General features: G+C 52.3%; 1 protein-coding gene across 1 annotated transcript in view; it reads left to right on the top strand.

The window, feature by feature from the left end:
* Col4a2 (collagen, type IV, alpha 2) overlaps window positions 1–22,292 on the top strand; it is a 142,854-nt gene that overhangs the window by 97,834 nt on the left and 22,728 nt on the right. Inside the window, exons 7-26 of the mRNA XM_013022861.1 lie at window positions 5–121; window positions 266–337; window positions 822–857; window positions 944–1,006; window positions 2,783–2,818; window positions 5,001–5,042; window positions 5,417–5,509; window positions 6,524–6,559; window positions 7,012–7,062; window positions 7,985–8,029; window positions 11,068–11,121; window positions 11,743–11,809; window positions 12,334–12,444; window positions 12,736–12,885; window positions 16,540–16,632; window positions 17,654–17,811; window positions 20,084–20,156; window positions 20,232–20,338; window positions 21,172–21,373; window positions 21,688–21,747. Coding sequence (XP_012878315.1) covers window positions 5–121; window positions 266–337; window positions 822–857; window positions 944–1,006; window positions 2,783–2,818; window positions 5,001–5,042; window positions 5,417–5,509; window positions 6,524–6,559; window positions 7,012–7,062; window positions 7,985–8,029; window positions 11,068–11,121; window positions 11,743–11,809; window positions 12,334–12,444; window positions 12,736–12,885; window positions 16,540–16,632; window positions 17,654–17,811; window positions 20,084–20,156; window positions 20,232–20,338; window positions 21,172–21,373; window positions 21,688–21,747 — 1,666 coding nt within the window. The remainder of the gene's footprint in view (window positions 1–4; window positions 122–265; window positions 338–821; window positions 858–943; window positions 1,007–2,782; window positions 2,819–5,000; window positions 5,043–5,416; window positions 5,510–6,523; window positions 6,560–7,011; window positions 7,063–7,984; window positions 8,030–11,067; window positions 11,122–11,742; window positions 11,810–12,333; window positions 12,445–12,735; window positions 12,886–16,539; window positions 16,633–17,653; window positions 17,812–20,083; window positions 20,157–20,231; window positions 20,339–21,171; window positions 21,374–21,687; window positions 21,748–22,292) is intronic.

Here is a 22,292-nt window from a genome sequence, read left to right as displayed (position 1 = left end):
TCAGGGGCATCCAGGGCAAGGCGGGCCCAGGGGAAGGCCCGGCTATGACGGCTGCAACGGGACCAGGGGCGACGCAGGTCCACAGGGACCCTCCGGCTCTGGGGGCTTCCCCGGGTCCCCCGTGAGTATGAGCATGAAGGGGATGGGGGTGTTACAGGCACCGGGGGCCTGCAAACCCCAATACTTGATCCTCCAAATGACCACAGCTGTGCTGAATGCTAATGGACACCTGTCTCTTTTCACCACGATGCATTTGCTGATCTAGGGGCCCCAAGGACCCAAAGGGCAGAAAGGTGAACCGTACGCCTTGTCTGAAGAGGATCGGGGCAAGTACAGGGTGCGTTGGCTGTGGGAGGGAGACAGAGCTGGGTGACGCTGTGTCACTCCTCCACCACATTGACTGGGAAGTGAACTCCGAGTGTGCAGATGAATCCACGCTGGGGGTGGAGATCCTGTAATCCCAGCCATTGGAAGGGAGACTAGGAGGAGGATGAGTTCAAGGCCAATGCCTCAACAAACAAAAAGAATGAATACACCAAAAGAATTCACAGACTAATGGAATAACCCAGAATTGTGCATTAGTCTAAAAATCAACTTATTTCCATTTGGGATGTTTTCTATCTAAGTGACGGGAGGGATTCCCCTTGCCATATTCCCCATCCTTGAAGCGAAAGCCATTCCACATGCCACGCCCCACCTGTATGGAGCCACCACATCTTCCAAAACAAAACAGAACTGAAGCACAAAATACAACTAAGATAGAACTTAATCTAAAGTTGCTGGAAAGCCATGACTCCTCTAATGACTATCTTCTCACCCAGGGCGAGACCGGAGAGCCTGGGCTGGTTGGCTTCCAGGTAAGTTGTGTTATGTTGGAATATTCCAAGCAGAGCTTTGAATGCCAGTACACTGTGCTCAGAACCTGCTCTTCACCTCTCCACAGGGGCCTCCTGGCCGCCCCGGGCCTGTTGGACCCATGGGTCCAGTTGGAGCTCCAGGAAGACCGGTAAGTACCGTGCCTGCCGTGAGCCACCCACGCCATCGCTGCCACTCGGCCAACGGCCAGGGCAAGGGGGATGATGCCCCTGGAGACACAACAGGCCTTTCCTTGCATTTGTTTTGTGTTTAAGACCCAAGAACAAGGACTCAAAACTCTGTGGTCAGCCGCTCAATGCACACCAGGTTACGTGTGTGTTGGGTCCTGGCCTTGGCACTCCTGTCATCCTAAGCTCTCTGGGCCCCACCCCTGCCCTGGTGCTAGCAAAGCAGACCCAAGTCCCATGGTCGCAAGAGGGAAACAGGTTCCTCCTGACTCACCTTTAATAGCAGGTACACCCTACCTGGGCCAAGGCCAGGGCATCCATTGCAATGTGATTCCCGTGCCACCTGGAGTGGAGATCTCAGAGACCCCTTCTGCCAATCCAGTGATGGAGGGCAGAGGGCTAGAGGATGCCCAGCCTCCAAGAGAAGTCTTCCTTCAGAGGCTTATTCTGCACATTTCTTAGCAGTGATACAAATAGCCTTCTATGGCACAGAGTCTGGGGCTCCAGGTGAGAGACTCTCTCATGGAAGTCTGTTCCCAAGGCTCAGACAGGATGTGGAGAGAATCCGTGGTGGCCATTTCCTGACACCGTGGGAGAAAATGAGGCCAGGGTATTTGGGAAGATGGTCTTCCTAACCACTGGGGAGGCAGGCACAGCTTCTCAGCTGCAATCATCAATCACAGTAAGAGGTTTTTGCTCTTGCCAAGCCTGTTTGCCTGCTGCAAGGAAAATCATTCTTGTAAGCAGCCTCACTGTCCGAGGAAGATTCCGCCAGATGGGATGAGCCAGGCAGGGTAAGACAAGACATTCTGTACTCCTTCGCAGAGCGTGGCTGCTGGCTTACTCAAGCACACAGATGGTGCGATTTGAGCTTTTTTTTTTCCTCCTTAAACATAGTTCAAGTCAGGTGCTTATGGCTCACATCTCTAATCCCAGTTACTAAGGAGGTTGAGATCTGGAGATCAAGATTCAAAGCCAACTCAGACCAAGAAAGTCTGTGCGACTCTAGTCTCCAATTAACCAGAAAAAAAAAAAAACAGAAGTGGGGCTGTAGCTCATGGGTCATGTGGTAGAGTACCGCCTTTGAGCAAAAAAGCTCAGAGATAGTGCTAGGCCCTGAGTTCAAGCCCCCATACACATACACACACACACACACACACGCACACGCGCGCGCGCACACACACACACGCACACGCACATGCGCGCGCACACACACACACACACACACAATAGCTTCCAATTCTCATCCGTGCCAGGACAGCCCCATTTGTGCTCACCCAGGCATCCACTATGCTTACACAGCTTGCAGTGCACTAAATGTCCTCAGAGGGGCGCCAAGGCTGACTGCATCAGAAGGACACAGTAGCCTTTGCAGATAGACCCTTGGCTTGCCATTCCGGCCTGCAGATTCATTCCGATGGTGTGCATTTGCTGGCCCACACTGCTGTCCCAGCCTGGGACACACAGAGGAGTCAGGACAGACACACAAGGCCAACAGTCCAAACACACAAAAGCAAGCCAAGAGCAGCTGTGCACAGACAGTGACAAATTCCAAAACACAGTGACTCGCCCCTCTCTCCCTCTCTGAGGAATGACCCACTGAGACGCAGGGGAGACCTCCAAGTCCACTGCCTGATGTTCCAAGTGGACAGAGCATGGCCTTCCCAGGGCCTGCTCTCAGATGTCATCTGGGTCCAGGGATAAACAAAACAGCTCATAGTGGTTTTGTGTTTCTACAGGGACCACCTGGACCCCCTGGACCAAAAGGACAGCCAGTAAGTTGTGGGAATGTGGGGATAGGAGAGAGGGTGTGTGTGTCTCTCTGTCTGTCTTTCTGTCTGTCTGTCCACAGACAGTTGTTCATTATCTAGATCATGATGAGAACCATCCTGCAGGTTCTTACAAGACCTGACTTTGAAGACAGAGCCTATGGTGTATTCAGAGTACCTGGCCATGCCATGAGTTGAGATATTCAATAGTTTGAGAACCCATTAGCATGTGGGCCAGGCAATGGTGGCTCACACACCTAGCTACTCAGGCAGAGACCTCAGGATCACAGTTCAAAGCCAGCCTGGGCAAGGAAAGCCCATGAGATGTATCTCCAATTAACTACTAAAAAGCCTGAAGTGAAGCTAGCTATATCTCAAGTGGTAGAGTGCCAGCCTGAGCAAAAAAGGACAGTGCCCAGGCCCTGAGTTCAAGCCCAATGCCCACACACAAACACACAAAGAATGAATTAGCATGGTCTTGTGGCCATGCGGAATCACCCTGAGTGTTTTCAGAGTTGGGGAGCACGTGACTATCAGGACGTGTCTCGGGGCGAGCCTTCATCTGTGGCAGAGCCCAGCCTAGAGACAGACTGTTTCCATCTTAAGGTGACTATCCCGTTTGGAAGAAGCCTGATTAGTAGTTAGTTTAGAGCCTTCGAGAACAAAACCAGGGCTCATTATGACCTGGGAAAGCTGGGAGTGATCCAAACTGCATGATGTTGATGAGGAACGTATCTGATCAGAACTCGGCCTGTGTCAGAACCCCTGAGGTGCAGTGGGGAAGATCTGAGAGCCATCCCTGCCCCCATCCAGATGCGGCCTTTCCTGCCTGCCTGTTCCCACGCCCGCCCCACACCAAGCCCTATTTTTCTGACCCAACCCCCCCAACCCCCGCACCCCGCCACCACAGCGACTGCCCACCCCCTGCGTCCCAGGCTCCTGTCCCCTCCAATAGGCATCTGGCTGGAGCCCACGAGGCTGCTGTACTCCCCTCTCCCCCCCCCCGCCTCCGCCTCTGTCTGGGTGCCCCGCAGCCTTGAGCAGGGTGGGAAGGGCCCCAAGCCAAAGGGGATGGAAGCCAGCAGAACAGCTAGGCCAAGGAAGCATGGAGAGACCCAGCTCAGATCTCCATCAGCCACTGCGGATGCAAACAGCCCACATCCGAGGCCAAGCCACTTCCTGGTGACCTGGCGAGGCAGAGAGGGCCCTAAGGGTGCCAATGGGCTTCCAATCCAGGCAGGCCACCCTCCATGCTTTGATGTCAGCCTCCAGCCAGGTGGGAAAGAAGGAACAGCAAAAATCAGTTAAAAGCTTTATTTTTATTTTCATGAAATAAAAGTGTGCTGCAGAGAGAAAGATGGGGGGAGGAACCCGCCTGACCCTGTGGGAACGCCGAGACCTGGGGAAGAGGCGCAGCTGTGTGGCCGTGGTCTGACACACATAAGGGCGGGAACTGCTCACATTACTGAGCTCTGGCAGCCGGCTGGGCTGAGCTGAGCTGAGCTGGGCTGGGCCAGGCTAAGCTGGGCTGGGCTGGGCTGGGCTGGGCTGGGCTGGGCTGGCCAGTACTTCCTGCCTCGTGGAGCAGCTAAATAAATCCTAGACAAGACACAGGGCCTGGCTTTGCCTCCTAGGAAAAAAGTGTGAATGGCTGTGGGGAGAAAGAATTGCCTAGCTCATGACACTTGATTGATTCCCTAAAACCACCTCAAGAAGGTAGATACTTGCATGACATTAGAGTGGCTTTCCCGAGATGAGAAGGGGAATTGGGTCTTCCCATGTAGAAGATGTTCTGAAGTCTGAAGTTCCAAGTCCAAAGCAATGCTCCTGCACACCACCCTGGCAGGAATGTGATAAGGGCAAGGTCAGAGGATACGGTCACTCTCACCCCAACCCACTAGAGCCTCAATCAGAGGGCCTGATGGGGTCTCCTGGCTCCCAAAGCCAGTTCGTGGTTGTTCAGTGCCATTGCTGAGTGCTTATGGTCAGTGCAGTTAAGTACCATATCATGCTGCTGCACAGCACAGTCACCTGTTGGTCAGTGCTGTTGCTTGGTACTGTTGCTCAGTGCTGTATCTCAGTGCTGTTGTGCATAGGTAGGTAGTGAGGTTCTTTTTCTAAAAACATAGTTTTATTTCACTGTGATTGTGGGTCTTTAAAAACTCACGCAAGCTGTTTGTCTTTGCAGGGCAACAGAGGACTTGGTTTCTATGGAGAAAAGGGCGAAAAGGTAAAGGGAGAAATCTTGAGGATAAGTTGATTTGAGACACTGTTTTTAATTGTATGAAAGCCCCCTGTGGCTGGGAACTGGTGTAGGAATTCCTGAAATCCGTCCTCCGCACCCATATCCAGACCCTGACCCGATAGTTTCCTTGTGCATCAATCATCATATCAAGATGACTTCAGCGTAGTCAGGCCCCTGCCTTCTCTGCACAACGTGGCCATCAGTGCTAAACGAGTCGGAGAACGTTCAATGCCTTTATGATTAGTGCAACACAGAATAGCTATCCATGCAGAGATACGCACAGTTAAAATAGCTGTGTCATTTGTCTAGTTTTATACCCTGCTTTTAATTTATCCTGCGTGCTTTCTCGCTAAACTCAGGGCGACATCGGCCAGCCAGGACCCAATGGCATTCCATCCGACACCACGCTCATCGGGCCCACGACCACCACGTACCGCCCAGATCAGTATAAGGTAATGGGGTCACTGCTCACTGCCACCGAGAGCAAGGACAGGAGAAAAAGACTGCCAACTTACCCTGAAATGGCTTCACCCATCTCTTCTCCTCAGCCACTGTGATGAATTGGAATTAACGCACGATTCATTATAAAACTGGCTCTCTAGAAGTTTTCCTGAGTCAGGGGAGATCACCAAACCATCTTTACAGAGCTCTGAAGAAATTCAGGGGAGCCTGTATGAAGGGCTCAGTATCAGACTGGCACATACAATTACCTGGCATGAGGGTGTGTATCTTTCCTAGTAGAGCATAGTCCTTCCTTCCAAGAACCCTCTCACAGTGGGATTGGCAGCCATGGTCCAGGTGATTAGTTTAGTGACCGTTGACGGAGTTGGCCTGCGAGGTGGCAGGCAGGACCTCACTGTGCCGTGTGAGGTCTGCAGGCCAGGCACGGAGAAGCCGGGCAGGTTCGCTTGGGGTGCACACAGCACCCTTCCATATTCAATTTCGTTCCCTTTCTGCCACCACGAAGCGGGTGTTCCCATCCCGCCTGCAGGGGGCAGTCATGAACCACAGGCTCCCAAGTATTGCCAGGAGAGAAGAGGACTTAGGACCTTGCCAAACAGAATTGACACAGCTTTCTAAAGCCCCTTTGCCTGAGATTTCAGTATGCTCTGAGTGCATCTTTCCCTGTTTCACTGGAATGACGATGATTGTCAGGGGCCTCCTGTCCCTCACTGGGGCCTCAACACCGGTGATGGATATGGCCATCACTTGCGGGAGACAGAAGCAGCTGAGCAAGTAGAAGAAAGGCTCCCAATCACGTTGAAAATCATGCGCAATTTCATTTAGCCTCTGGAAGCCTGGAGGTGTAACATGGGTATTTTAATTTGAATCTTGAAGCTGCAAGATCTGAGTTATTGATTGCAGTTAATGCACCAAAATGATTTAATGTCTTACCAAAAACCCAACCCCATTTTTAAAGACTGCCATTCTCTGTGAGCATTGCTAACTGTTCATATTCTTTACAGGGTCAAAAGGGGAGTGAGGGAGAGCCGGGGATTCCGGTAAGCCAAGTACTAAAATCACTTCCTGTGTAGAGGTGTCTAGGGTGCTGGGCTCCTGTTAGAATATACCCTGTGCTGCTCTCAGCCCCGTGTTCTGGATTTCTTGACTTGTATCAGTTTATTGTCATTTATACTTTCTCATCTCAAAAGAGTTTTACAGTATCCCTTTTGCACACTAACCCCTGGCTCCTCATGGTTTCCTGAGGCCACAAAATGGACGTGACCCTGCGTGGTGGGCTGAGGAGGGTGCCTGGCTCAGCTCTGCCCCGGGCGAAGGGTCGCTGGGCCTCCCATTCAGCCTGTCTAGCCAGTGACCCGTGGGTAGAGGTCATCGAGTACTCTGGGCTTTCTCTGCATTAGATGTCCAGAGGAGGTCCAGCTGCACAGCCTGGGAAGGCTGCAGAGCAGTGGCTGGCAGCCCCCCTGGACACGCCTGGCATTGTTTCTCCTAGGGCGTCTCGTTGAAGGGCGAGGAAGGCGTCATGGGCTTCCCAGGAGCTCGGGTGAGCCACCCCGTTTGGTTTTGCTTTCTGAACAGACTTTCTGTTTTGACAGTAGCTTTAAATTTGCAGTACAATTGAGCAGACAGCTCAGATTCCCCCTGCCCCCCCATACCACCCCGTGCCCATGGCATCCCACCCCGGCCACACCACTCCCGGGGTGCCTTGCTGCCATCTGTGAGGCACCCCTTTGTTTTCACTCAGCACTGAAGGTGACCTGCACTTGCAGGAGAGGGGCAGAAGACATTCCTGCTCGTGCAGGCAATGGAAGCCTCCAGAACACAGTTTGATTTCTGGTTGCCCACGAGACCAGAAAATTGCCCCTAAGGCTTAGGCCTCAGTGGCAGGAGGCACCTGCTGACCCTAACCTAAGCATCACCTGTGGTGTGCGTCCTGGCCAGACCTGCCACAGGTTAGGAATTGTGGCTGGAGGAAGAAACAAGGGTCGCGTGACCCTCCGTCAGTCCCTGCTACCTCCAGAATAATAACAAAGAAGAACCTCGGAGTACCAGCGTATTCATATTTTTAGCACACCACCTTGGTGTGTTTCTCCTTGTCTCTTTTTAAGTGGTGGAAGTGGGGTACTTTATGTGGCTATGGATGAGATGCCCAGTCCCCTTGAGAAAGTGCAGGTGACCTCATGGGCTGGATGGCTTCTGCGGCGTGTAGCTCTGCTCTTCTCCGCAGTGGTTTTGCTTCCTCCAGCCTTCTCATTCGTATCTGCACCACTCCACCCTCCAGCCATGCGGAGGGGATGGACTTGGGATCCTGGCCCTGGGGTTGGATCTGTCTGCTCAGAGCTGCCCTGCAGACCTCCAGAGCACAGAAGGTTGCTCTGGTCCCCCTCAGTGCCACAATGCAGCCTTCTGGAATGTTCAGTGCATCTTCCAAGCCGTTCACTGCTTCTGTTTTCTGTTCAACACAGGGTTTTCCTGGCCTCGATGGAGAGAGAGGAGCTCAAGGACAGAAAGTAAGTCAGCAACGTAGCACGCAGGCTGCACCAGCCTGACCTCTTCCAGAGCTCTTACAGATGAGCATATCATCTCGGAAAAGGATTTTCCCAAACAAAGCACTTCACTGCCTTTCCGGGAGCATAAATGGCCTCTACCCAGAGCCCTTCCCACCTAGGGAGACAGAAATGTACATGGGTAGTGGGTTAGGGGAGTCATTTGTTCAACCAGAAATTAGGACAAGGGAGATAGCACAAATGGGTTGCCATCCAGCGTATCAGGATGCCAACCCCACTTTGACCTGCTGACCTCTCTGCCCCCCCCCGCCCACCCTCCCACCCCACTCCCAGAACTAGAATCAGAAACCCAAAGCTGCTCCAAGGAATTATTGTGAACAATAACAGTGAAGAGTGTGTTCAAGTGGGAGGAAAGACTTTGCCTAGCCCTACCTACAGTACATACACATGTGCACACGCATGCACACATGCACACACACAGCAGATGAGCAGTTTAGTTTGTTCTAGGAGGGAATGGAGTGTATTTTGTAAACTTGGTTGTACTAAATTTCCCAACAAATTCAGCTTGTCCCCCTCTTTATCCAAGGGAGACAAAGTTTAGTCATCGCAAAAGCTTTTCACAGCCTCGGGTACTTGTAAAACGTGTTCATGCAGCCGGGTGCCAGTGGCTCATGGCTATAATTCTAGCTACTCAGGAGACAGAGACCTGAGGATCATGGTTCTCAGTCAGCCCAGGCAAACAATTTGGAGAGATTATGATTTTCAATTGACCAGCAAAATAACAGAAGTAGAGCTATGGTTTAAGTAGTAGAACATCCACCAGCCTTGAGGGGAAAAAAATTAAGGATCAAGCCAAGAGTTCAAGTTTCAGGGAGCCCAGGGAGCAGATGCCAGGCCTGTTCATCATGGCACTGCTGAGAACCTGCCTCTTCCCAGGGCTAAGTACAGGGTGTTGGTTATGGCTGGGTATTGTAGTTAAGACTGTGAGCTGGAGGCATCTGCTGATACCCTGATCTCTGATTCAGACTTTGCTGACTGCTGTCCTGTGCTGAATTCTGCCCCCCTTGTAGGCTGAATGTTTCCTCTGAGCAAATAAAGCAGCTGAGTGTGAGTCTAACTCATGCTCTATGGGCCACAGAGATAAGAAAGGGTCCCGAAAACTCAGAAGTCGAGGGCACCATGGGCAGGTGATCTAGGACAGCAAAGAGCTTTTAAGCACTGGAGAACCAGAAACTGTCCAAGAAGGACCCGGTCATGCATTCCAGGCCGGAAGCTTCTAGGACTTTGGCCTAGTGACTTTCCTTAGCCTGGGTTGGGTTATTTTTCTACCCTCTGAATTCCTAGAACTCCTGGTTTTAAATCTTTGGCTCCACCTAGTGTAAGAGAGTCCCACAACAGAGAACAGAATGAGGCATCCTAGGAGCTCCAGGGTCTCCGACTCATTTTTATAGCAGTGGCCTATGGCATCCTGGTTTGGGGTCAGCACCAGACATGGCCCCTAATGAAAGCAGGTACATGTCTAGAAATGGCTAGGATTTAAGCAGCTGTGCACACCTGACCCCGTGATGGAACTCGTGAGGGCAGACTTTCTCCACAAGTGTTCACGGGAACTGGGGAACAAAATTTCTTTTTTAATCAAAAAAGAAAATGTGTGAATTAAGACGCTTTCATACATTCGTTTAGTGGCAACTGAAGTTTGTAAAACCCATCTTGGAGGAAGGTTTGAGCAGAAGAGGCCTGTGTAACCCCTGATCCCACAGATCAGTGACAGAATCACACACGTGAGGGAGCTGGGCCCTGGAGAGACAGGGAGGAAGAGCCCGCCCAGGACAAGTCCTGGGCTAAGTCCCAGGCCACACCCCTCCAGCCACAGCCGCCTGTGGGGACAGACGCACCCATCACCAGCACCCTGGGGTGAAGCCAGCAAATCCTCCATGCAGCATTTGAGGCACAGGGACCCTGGTTTTCCCAACAACCACCAAAAAGATACTTTAAAAAAAATAGGAAGAACTGTTCTGACTGAAAGAGAATTAAGCATCAGAGCGGCAAGCGCCATATCTGGACTTTGCCTCCTGGTTCAAGAAAAGCAACTGTTTGGATTTTTCACTTTCTATTCGCACGTATTAGTGGTGAATTTTCACACCTGCACATTGTGTCCTTGATCAAGGCCAGCCCTCCATCACTGCCCTGCATCCCCTTCCCTCCTCTTTAAGTAATTTTAACAGGTTTCATTGTTCTGTTTTCATACATGCATATAAAAGTGCCTCGGTCATATTCACCCTCCTCCATTCACGCTCCTCCCTCCTCTGGGACCATGCGCCCCCAAAGAGCCTGGTACCCAGTCCTGGCATTTATTTTCTTTACTGTATATTCATTGTACGAAGGAAGTTCACTGGTGTGTTGCAGGTGCACACATTATACTTTAGTCAGAATAACCTCTCTCAACTGCTTTCTCAGAAAGCAATTTTCAAAAGATGTTATGGAATTCACTAGGTCTCTAAAAGAGAGCAAAGAGAATTGCAGACACAGAGAAAATTGAGTATTTGCAAAGCTGTATTATATGTAAACAGAACTGGAGCTTGTGGGTTGATTGGAGGACAGAGGATGTGGAAGGTACAAATGAATAGATTTTTTTGATGTTTTAAAAGAAATATTTAACTTGGAGTGAAAATGGCCTCGTTCTATATTGTAACTTTCAGATCATGGAACTAAGAGACCATTTTTGATGTTTAGCCCAAGCATTTGCTATTTTCTGTATGTGAAGTAGAAAATTATGTATAAAACCAGTTGATTATTCATTTTCCTTGATGATTCAATTGTTCTAATTTGACTGCCTATTTCTATGCCTCTCATAATTACATACAAATTTGAAAGTGTGTCATTAAAAAAAAGACCTTCTGGATTCTAAAATCAGAGGCGATTGAATGCTGGCAGTGAGAGTGTTGCCAAGTTTTGGTTGTATTCACCAGAACAAGGGGGTTGTGGCACTTTCTGGGGTTCTGTGAACAGATGAAAATAAAAACCCACGGTCTCATCTGCAGGGAAGCAAGGGTCTGGATGGCTTCCAGGGCCCCGGGGGACCCAGAGGACCCAAGGTAAGCCTCATGTGTATCTTTTCCTCTATGGGGTCCTGCTTATCCGCATGATGGACAAACAGCTGGCACTGGGCAGCTGAGACTGGAGCGCCGCTCCCCCAGCACTCCCCACCTGGGGGTGCCATGCCAGCCGGGCTGCCGTGCGTGGGCCCCGGTGGGCTTTGTGGTCACTAGATGAAGAGGTGTCCCCAGTTCTTGAGGGAGAACAGGTCTTGTATGCCTGCATCAGTGAAACCCCCTCTACTGTGGGGGAGGGGGTGGACTTCCCTCTGGGGGTCTGTGGCTAGGCCACGTGTCCCCCTCACTGGACAGTGTCCACTTCCCCTCACTGGACAACTCGGCCCCCAGCTGTCATGCTGTGATGCTCTGAACGTCCCCCCCCCTCCACCCCCCCTTCTGGGATGTAAGGCGATCATCACCTTCCTGGATTCCCCAGGTGTCTCTGTCTAGGGGCTAGGGCACACAGATGTGGTCCCACCAAATGGTGCCACTGTGGCCCATTGGACTGTCCGTGGATAGCTCTGGCTGCTGATATGCTAAGCATACACATCTTCGTTCTTTGGAAATAGACATTTAGGGGCATCCCTGCGAGGCTGTTCTCACATTCTGCTCTTTCCCCAGGGAGAACAGGGGGAACGAGGCCCCCCGGGACCACCGGCCTACTCCCCCCATCCTTCCCTGGCCAAAGGTTGGTGCACTGCCCTTGCCCAGACATGGTTATAAGAGTCACACACGGACCATCTCAGCAAAACACAACCGGGCCAAGGCACTCACACCTAACCCCGAGACCTGGCATGACCCAGGCTCCCTCCTGACCCTGAGACCCAGCCTGGGCACAACTCCCCCCACCCCCTTTTCAAGCAGTATTTATGGGTTTCACCACGTGTTCATCTTCATCCTCGAACACATCAGCCTTCTGGCATCACTATTCTGTTACTCTCTCTGGTGCCAGCATATCAGATGTTTCCCCTAAAATAATGTCACGCCCCTGGGAAAATGCAAGTCTTGGGGACACGGTGAGTCTCTGTGTTGTTTTTTGTTTGTGGGAGTCTTGCCTTTGCCTCTGCATGACTGTGGATGAGATCTTGAAAACAAGGACCCCCCTCATATTTTAAACACATCACGCCCACCCATGCCTCACAGCGTTCTGCGCAGTTATGGTCACCCACGGTGGTGGTCTCACTCCCCTGGTGTGATTTGTGCTGATTCCAGGCGACAGAGGTGACCCAGGATTCCCAGGAGCTCATGGGGAGCCAGGATTCCGGGGCGAGCCAGGAGACCCCGGCACGATGGGACCCCCAGGGCCGACCATCGGAGTTGGAGGTAAGGGGTTCCATGGGAGGACTCAATCACCCACTGAGTGCCAGCCGCCCGTGTCTCACAGAACCTGGCACATGCGATGATGGCAGATGATGCCACCAGTGGGTACCAGGCATGCTGCTGCCCGCTGAATGGCACTTCAGCCTTGTGCCCAATGCCAGTCACAGTCATGCCAATCAGGCGGTTGTGGTAGGGAGGGCCTTCTACACAGGTGGCAGGTGATAAGGGGGTGGCCTAGTGATGTCCTGGCAACACTCAAACACCAGGAACTCACACTGCTTGATGCTGTTTCAGATGAGAGGAGAGGCCTGGTGGGCGAGATGGGCCCCAAAGGCTTTCCCGGTGACCCAGGCCTCCCTGCCCAGTACCCTGGCCTACCTGGAGTAGACGGCAAACCCGGGCTCCCGGGAGCCCCCGGGCCTGCAGGACCACCTGGACCGGACGGTGAGTGGAGGGCACATGCAGGGATTTCTACCAGATGATTCCGAGCTGTCCCGCAGGCTGGGGGCACGGGCACTGAGGCCTCCACGCGGGAGCTATGGCCACGGTCCATGCCTCGTGGGCCTGTCTGGGCGCAGCAGTCCATGGCTCTTCCGTGGTCAGGGAGGGGAGTCTGGGAGGAGAACCACGCTCGACATCCAGCATTGGTGTGGTTGGCCATAGGCGCCTCCTTCCACAGGGCCTCAGGCCTTCCCTGCCTGCATGGAGCCAAAGCTGCAAGATGCAGGTGGGCAGAGTCAGTGACAAGAGACGCCATGCTGTCTATAAGAACAAGTGGTAGCATCAGGCAGGCCAGGCAGCAGCAGGAACATGGACAGACCCCCATTGCCCTGAGGGGACCCTGCATCCGCCCAGGCGGAGGCTCGGGTGGGCATGTTCCAGCTCCAAGCACCGTCCACAGGAGGACGCGTGCACAGCCCGGTGAGGGTGATGTTCCTGTGGGAACATTCCATCCCTCCTCCCCCCAGCACAGGCCAGGCCAGAAGGCTCCAGAAACAAACAGACTGCACTACAATGACCCCGAACAGCCAGGACACCTGGTACTTCCGCTTCCTCCCAATTCCCATCCTCACCTCCAGCTGTCTATCCTGAGTTCTTACCTCCAGAGAGGGAGCATGTATTTGCTTATGACTAGGGTCAGATTGGTTTCAGTCACATTTCAGATGCCACAGTTGCTGTTTAAACTGTTGCCTCCAAAAGGAAGCGTATCTCTCCATCTGCTTTTCATTAACAGAATCGGTCATTTCGATGTCCACAGTAAAAAGTTCACTGGATTCTACTTTCCCAGGTTTCTTTGAACTGGAAAAACTACAGATTCCCACATTCTTTAGAAAAGTTTTCAGTGTGGCTATGCTCCTGAGTTTGCCAGTTTGAGAGGTGCTATCTTAGATTTTCTATCCTGCCACGGGTAATGTTTATTCCTATAACATCTGTGACACTAGGTAGATGTCTACAAGCTACACATGTCCTGGAAGCAGCACTGAGTCTCCCTTGTTCACAACAGCACATGTGTTCAAAATAAAAGGCACTCTGAGCCCAGCCATTCTTGCAGCACCAAATCCCATCTTGCCCAGCACACAAATGCCTGCCATCTTAATTTCTAAATCCTGCCCAGTAAATCTGTGACTTAACTGATTGGCCAAAGTTTGTCAGCTGCTTAACAAAGTAACTTAGTTCTCATCTGCATTGTAGATGGATGGGGGAACTTACAAATCAACGGAAGCGCATCATTCAGAATTTATCAGCTACTGATTCTCAAAGTATACAACTCAAGTTCCTACTCAGTCAGACAGACTGACGGATAGATTTTCCCATGAGACAGTTTCCAAATCACTTCTTTCTTATTAACAACCCTTATATAACCAGCCCTAATGGCCTTATACAAGTATTGGCACAGAGTTGTGGCTTAGAAGCAGTGATCTTGATTCCCAGAGTTCATTTGCCCCTGGAATGAAACTCTTGGGTTCATTAACTGCATTCCATCTGCTTTTGGTTACTGCTGATAAAAAAAAAAAACAAAAAAAAAAAAAAAAAGAAAATCAATTTGTAGTATCAATTTGCACTTCCAGTAAAATCAAGGCTTGCAGACAGTTTTCTTTCTGGGTGAAATCTTCCACTCCTCCCCATTTCCAGCCCAGCTGGTTGCTCTATTCTGTGCTGGTCATTTGGATTCTGAGTCAGAATGAGTGGTCTGTCATGGCTGTTGGCCACATCATGGGAGTCACATTGAGGAACTAGAAGAGGTGCACCACGGCCAGGCATGGTGGCTCATGCCTGTAATCCAAGCACTTCACAGGCAGCTGATAGGAGGGTTTTCACTGTGAGGCCAGTCTAGGCAGAAAGTTTATGAGACACCCCCCTCCCCCTCCATCACAACCAATAAAACCAGGCATAGTAGTGTATGCCTGTCAGCCCAGCTGTGCAGTAAGGTGCAGAGGCGGTCTAAGGTCTAGCCTCACCCCAGGCAAAACCCATAACCCCACTCTAGAATGAGAGTGCTCAAAACAAAGTTCACATAGCACAGCGCCAGCCCAATACACTCAGGGTCCTGGGTTCTAAACCCCAGTACTCACAGAGATGAAGGGTTCACCATGCTTCTATGTGACTCTCCTGAAATTATGATTGAATTGAATGAAGACGGGTGACCTGGATGAGGGACATCACCATGGAGACCACTGCCACCCATGTCCTGGGTACACAGGCTGTGGGGTTGGCTGGGGGCCAGGACGTGGATGTGCAGTTGTCAGTGCCTCTGGGTGTGTGTTTCTCGATACTTTCCTGCCCAGGCTGGCTTTGAATTGCAATCTTCTACCTCCTGATTTGCTAGGATTACAGGCATGAGCCACTGTCACCCAGCTCTTTCCGATGCTCTAACCCACCTCTTTCCAGAACATTTCTCTGCTCCCTGCCCATAAAGAGGAATTTCCAGCCTGGAGTTCAGACTGCATTAGATTCAGGGTGCCAGCACATAGCCGTGTGTGATATCCTCAGAAAGGAAGATGTTTCTTCCCAGCAGGCTTCTCCCTGGCGCTTGCTCTCCATCCTGACCAGAATTGGAAGCTGGACAGTTGTTTGGTTACTGTGTGCATTTAGTGTGTCTCCATGAGGGCTTGGTTTCTGGCACACTGCCCCACACAGCATAGATGCTGGATCCTGTTTGATGAGTGAATTAATGAGCTGGATTAAATGCATGGTCAGATCAGATTCCGTGGAACAGTGTTCCAATGAAAGTGCATGCTCACTGGGAGCCGTCTGGCACTCTCATGCCAGGGCTCTTTTGCCCAGGGCAGAAGTCAGTGTTTTCCTCTCTGCTTCCCTGTCCTCAGACACCAGGCGGTCCATGTGGCCATGTCTGTTCTGGAGTGTTTGTTCGCTGTAGTTGTGACCTTGCTCCATTTAATCCTCAAGAAAGTGCACCATCCTGTGTCTACCACAAGATGGCATGCCTGGGCCCCTCCAGCGGATCTGATCTCCTGGCTGTGGTAGCCAGAGCTCAGCAGCCACCAAGGTTTTGAAGAATCCTGAGTGTCAGTGGGAAGAGAGGACTTGGACAGGGATGGCTGGTGGTCAAGGCTGACCAGGCCTACTCCTCGCTGGGCACAGGGTGTCCATGTGACATACACTGCATCTGTGTGTACACGTGTGCCTCTACACACTGGGGCGGGAAGGGAGGGTGGAGAGGGCCTACCACACATGGCACCCTGCCCACAAAAATGGCACAGTGTCCAACTGGGTCTTAACTCTGGTTGGTCTGCGGTTTTGTGGTGGTGGTGGTGGTTTTTGGAGAAAAGGGTCTCTCTGAGAATGAGAAAAGTAACATTCTCTTAAAACTCCAAGTTGAAAACTAAAACCTTTCTTGGCCTACCCCTCCAGAGGACTTGGGTCCTGACCTCAGCACTTAGTGGAGAAACTACGTTCGCAGGCAGATGCTTCTCTCCCACCCGAAGACTGTGACCACAGGACCACCCACAGTTCTGTCATCGACGTTTTGGTCTGGGTCTCTAGGATGACGTAGCCAGGATGCTGCCCGCTGGCTCGGGGAGCTGTCTCTCCTGGGTGTGGAGGCTGAGGCTCCTGTCCCTTGTCATCTCTCTGTAGGTTTCCTGTTTGGCCTTAAAGGAGCAGGAGGAAGAGTGGGCTACCCCGGGCCTTCCGGCTTCCCAGGCACCCGAGGACAGAAAGGGTGGAAAGGTAAGGGATAGAGGGGAGGGGAAAGGGCCTCCACCTGGCCCTAAGCCCACTCTGCCCTGCAGATGGCTCATACATTCTCTTGAGCCTTGTTGGGTGAGCATTTCCAGTCCAAAATCCACGTCGCTCCAAACTTCTGAAGTGACTGCACACGTGGAAAAATTCCACGTGAGCTCACATGACAAAACACAGCTGCACTAGAGTTGCGTAGAGCTGATGTCGGTCTGACTGTGTGATCGGTGTCTGGGTGTGTGGATGGAGTCACGCCTTCCCTCCCTGCCATGCTACCACACTGTATGGAAGTCTTTCAAAGTGTGGAAGGTTTCTGACCCATTAAGGGCTGCCTAGCAGTGATGGCGGAGGCTGGGCTCCCCACCCTGGGCAAAAATGGACAGGCACAGCTGGGGCCTGGCCTTCTTCCTCACCGGGCTACGTAGTATACAGCCTGCACTGGGCAAAGGAGACACAGTTGCTCCTCAGGCCAGTCTCAGGTGGTGGGCCCATCATGGGTCAGGGTGTGAGCAGATACGAGGAGCGTGGGTGCAGAGCTCTGTGGGGGAGGGGTAGCCCCTCCCTGTCCCCTGGGTGCCGCCCTCCGTGACTGAGGTCCATGGCAGCCTTTGTGCTCCAGCTGTGCCCCAGGGGGCCAGGCCCACAGACAGCAGGAAGTCCTGACCCCCAGACCTCTTAGTGGCAAGACAGAATAGAGGCCAGCACTTCTTCCCCAGTCAGCCCTGGCCTTGGCCAGGCCGGCCTGCAGCCAGGGCTCCTAGAGCCAACTGCTCCTCTCGGGCCCAGTGGATACAGCCCTCTATGCCCTCAGATCTTTGCCTCCAGGAACAGCTCCACTTTCTAACGTGCAGTGAACAGAGTAGGATTTGGAACCCTTGAGTGCCTGACCACTGGGCCTGCTTTTCCCCAGGAACTTTACGGTTCTGCCCTCAGCCCTGCACCCCACCTTCCCCACCCCAACCTGCCCCCATTAAGGAGCATGCCCTCTCTCACTCCATCCCCACCCCCGCAGGTGACTCTGGGGACTGCAAATGTGCAGATGATTTTCCCGGGGGCCTCCCCGGACGACCCGGACCCAAGGGCTTTCCAGGCATCAACGGCGAGCCCGGAAGGAAAGGCCAGCAAGGGGACCCGGGGCAGCATGGCATCCCTGGGTTCCCAGGGTTCAAGGTGAGACACAGCGCCCTCCAGTGGCCATCTGTAACCTAGCTCAGCACACCCAAGCCTTGCCCAGGTGCCCCATTCTTGGCTCTTGAGATTTAAGTTCCTGCAGCTTTAGACCAATCGCACTCCTCTGTCCAAGTTGGGAGATGGATTTCCAAAGCCTCAGGGTCCAAGAGGAACTTTTATAACTTCTACCAGTGGGACTGTGAAATGGTGCGGCCATTGTGAAAGATAGTCTCACATCACTGCAACACGTGAGGCTGCCTAAGACCCGGGGACAGCAGCTCCCAGGTGTGCACGGGACAGGGACTGTGTCCTCACAAGTGGATGTGCACCAGTGCTCAGAGATCTTGCCGGGAGGTATCAGAACAGTAGACGCACCTGCATGGCCATGCTCTTGTCTTGTGAATGGGCTGAGAGAACGCACTGTCCCCCAATGGCTTCTCCATCAGCCTCAGAATGGGGACACTCTGCAACATGGTGCAGTGTCGTGCAGGGATGGGCTTTGGGGACCCTGTGCCGAGGGAAATGGCAGACGGCAGAACAGGGTTCTGGGAATGCCATCCAGCTGGAGTGCTCAGAACCGTCACATGACAGGGAGGAGGGACGGGCAGGCCGCTGCTTGATGGGTGTGGGTGTCTTTTGGCTCTGATGAAGATGATCTGTAACCAGACAATGGTGACGATACACAGCCTAAGAAGTAGCAAAAGATGAGATTTTATGCTCTTAAACAGTGAGTTTTTATGCCTTTAAACAGTGAGCATATAAATTTTGTCTTGTAAAAAGTCCTGCTTTAGACCAGTTACTAGTACCTGTCATCCTAGCTACACAGGAAGTTGAGATCTGAGGATTGAGGTTCAAAGCCACCCTGGGCAGGAAAGTCAGTGAGATTCTTATATCCAATAGCCACCAAAAGCCAGAAGTGGAGCTGTGGCTCAAGTGGTAAAATGCTAGCCTTGAGCAAAATAACGTTCAAGGACAAGGCCCAGGCTCTGAGTTCAAGCCCCAGAACCTGCACAAAGAAATTAAACTAAAAACAATGTTTTTAAGTCCTGCTTTATTTTGAATGGAGAGCTTGTTAATTAGTGCACAATCTTCTCTTCAGATTTAGTAGGAGCCGACTTAGCATCTTAGGTATGCTTTCTTAATCCAATGAACATTATGAAAGGGGAAGAAAAGTACATTGCACGGAACTGTGGGAAATTTTATTTGTGACTATATTTTTTGAAGTTGCAGGAGTTGCACCAGGCAGTTACAATTTGACAAACCCATCTAAGTTTCTGTGCTTTTCAATCAGAGGCACCCTTCCAACAGTCTGTGTGTTCTCACTGAGTATTCGCACTCATGGAGTCTGGCCAAGCACTTGGCCAACAAACACCCGCTGAGTGCCACCCGTGTGTGTGCCCAGGGCCCCGCCTGAGTAGTGGAGGAATGTCACCCCTGTCTGCCAAAACTAAGTTCATTAATCAAGTACCAGTGGAATTCTCTACAACCACTTGTGATGTTCCATTTAATTAAACTAAAACTCAGAGCTCACTCCCATATTCTTGTAAATGGCATCAACCCAAGTGAGCACCTCACATAAACTTGAACAACCCCACGCCCTCCGCCTTCTCAATTCTGCCCATTAAAAGAGCTGCACTAGCTTGTTACAGCCTAAAATGGGAGGGTCTCCTGCTCTTGAAAGCAGGTTTTCCCTCAACCTTGGCCGCGCTTTGCAAAAGACAGGGTAAAGGATGGTGGGCTTTTATCCTTTGTAATTGGATTCAAACGTAGATAAGCAAACTTGGTGTGCAGTTAGGACTTCAGGAAATTTTAAGTTCTAGGTCAGAGCTTCTAGAAACATTGAGTCTAAGAATCCTTGGACCTTTTTGACATCTGGGTCGGGATCCAGCTGCCCCTGGGTGGAGCCTGAGTACCTGCACTTCCCACCGAAGTGATACAGGGCCCAGGGAGGGGGGAGGAGCTGTGGGAACCCTGCAATGCTGGCCCTCTCTTAAATAGGGAAACATCGGGTTTTCTAGCCACCTGGGGTTAGTTCCATTACATTTTATTAATTTAAATTCAGTTCCTTGGGCCCCCTGCCTGTCACCCCAGTGTGAACCCCCACTGTGGAAGCGGCTGGGTGCTCGGAGATCTGTGGCCTTATGGGAGGTCATTTCAGGCTCCCTGACCTCAATGACGGGCGATCTCCCGCCATCCAGTGAGCCGAGGAGCGTTCTTTCCTCAGATGTCCATAGCTGTCTAGAGGTGAGACATTTTGTGCCTGTTCCCACAGGGAGCCCCTGGCCTGGCTGGAATCCCTGGCCCCAAGGGAATAAAAGGAGACTCAAGGACCGTCACCACCAAAGGTCAGCAGTTCTCCAACTACGTAGTTGTCTGTGAGTGCAATCTTGGTGAGGGCTGACGAGTAAACTCTTCCACAGGTGAGAGGGGGCAGCCAGGGGTTCCCGGTGTGCACGGGATGAAGGGTGATGATGGCGTCCCCGGGCGTGATGGGCTCGATGGATTCCCGGGCCTCCCGGGCCCCCCTGTGAGTAGCTGCCATGGGGAGGGGTGGGAGTGGGCTTGGCTCTTTTGTCTTTGCCTTCATCCACCAAGCCCATGCCAGGACAAGGCAGCCCATCTTAGTGAGCGGAGGCGATGTCTTTAGGAAGGAGTGAGTAAAGTTGGAAGCCAAAAGAGAGTAAACTCTGAAAGAGGAAATCAGAGCCCCCCCCCCACACACACACACTTCAGGAAACAGAATATTCTAAACTGTGTGTGATTTCTGCAATGGCCCTGGGAAACGGGGAGCCCTGACAAGATGGCACACCCCTCCCACGGCCCAGAGCGCCCCGCCTCCCCTCACCTCCCATGATGCCCCAGTCTACGGCTGGCTTCCCATCGCAGGATGAGCCTCTAAGGGTGCCCGGCCCCTCTTCTCTTCCCAATCCAATGGTCTCTGCAGCACACAGCTCTTTCTCGCTCACCCAACCGAGCTTCCTTTCCTCCAGTAGAGTCCATGTGAGCAGCAGACACACCACAAATGCGAGCCATAACCACAGTCCCCCGGGCACCCCCATCCCTCTGATTCCCCCCACCCATGCCTCACCTGTCCTGGTGCAGAGCTCTTCCCATGTGGGAATTCTGCCAAGGCAGGTGCTGGTGGCTGGGAGGGAGAAGCCACTGCCAAAAAGCAACCCGCCCTCTACCGCATCTGTTAGAGAAGCGCCGTGAAGCCCAACACCAATCCTTGGTGCCTGGTCCCCAATGGGTTCTATGCTTTTCTGCTCTTTCTCTGTAGCTCAGCATGAAATCCTGGAGTTGGGGGTGGAGGGGCATGTTGGCCCATCCGCTATTAGAATAACGTGGGTTTTCTGGCAGGGCGATGGCATCAAGGGCCCTCCAGGGGACTCCGGCTACCCAGGCATTCCTGGAGCCAAGGGCTTTCCAGGAGAAGCGGGACCCCCGGGACTGGGCTTACCAGGCCCAAAGGGAGAGCGTGGTTTCCCAGGAGATGCTGGACTGCCTGGACCCCCAGGCTTTCAGGGGCCTCCCGGACCCCCAGGAACCCCAGGACAAATAGGTAAGAGACAGTCTTCATCTCCCACATCCTGGACACGGCCCTATGTCTCCTTCTGCCTCCTGTCCCTCGGCACCCATGCATGGGGCCCCACGGACCCAGACCGGACCTCCATGCTGGCCTGTCTGTTCTCAGTACATGAACCATCACACACTACATGCACTGACTGGTCTTCTCTGCACTTGCTTATCCTGGGCACAGAGCTCTGAGCCTCCCCAGCATGGAGCGTACACACACACACACACACACACACACACAAACACACACACCGGTAAGTCAGTGACTTTCAATGGTATCTGAAATTGTGTCTCCCCTAGATTGTGACACTGGCGTGAAAAGGCCCATTGGAGGTGATGGACAAGATGCTGTTCATCCAGGTACAGTGACTGGATTACTTCTGGTTAATGAACTCCATGACTCACTGACAAGTGCCATCAAGCTCACGTGGAATGCCCATGCTCAATAGTCATGCGTGTTAGAAATAGTCCTGTGTGCGAGACACGTGGTGCTGGCACCCCACTGCTTCAGCATAGATCAAAGGAGAGGCTGGCAGTGTGAGGCAGTGTCATTGGGCTGCACACATGGCAGAGTACATGCCTGTAGCCACTCCCAATGCTTGAGACCCAAGCTCGTGCTCATCACCTGCACCTGGGTGGGGACAGCGTGGAATTGTGGCCGTGTAGACCAGGTACATGCCATGACTGACTGAGCCACAGGTAGTGGTTCATGCCTGTGATCTCAATACTCGAGGGGCTGAGACAGGAGGATCTCTGGCTACATAGCATACCCCCAAAATTAATTAATTGATTAATTAAAAGGTGGGAGGAGAAGGCAGAGGGAAAGAATCTAGTCTCGCTAAGAATGACTAGAAAGCACAGGACTACAGACAAGAATGGTCCCAAGCTCTTATGCAGGAAGCTGC

Source organism: Dipodomys ordii, unplaced genomic scaffold (assembly GCF_000151885.1).
Source record: "Dipodomys ordii isolate 6190 unplaced genomic scaffold, Dord_2.0 Scaffold64, whole genome shotgun sequence".
Lineage (NCBI taxonomy): Eukaryota > Metazoa > Chordata > Mammalia > Rodentia > Heteromyidae > Dipodomys > Dipodomys ordii.
This window is presented reverse-complemented; position numbering and strand designations above follow the sequence as displayed.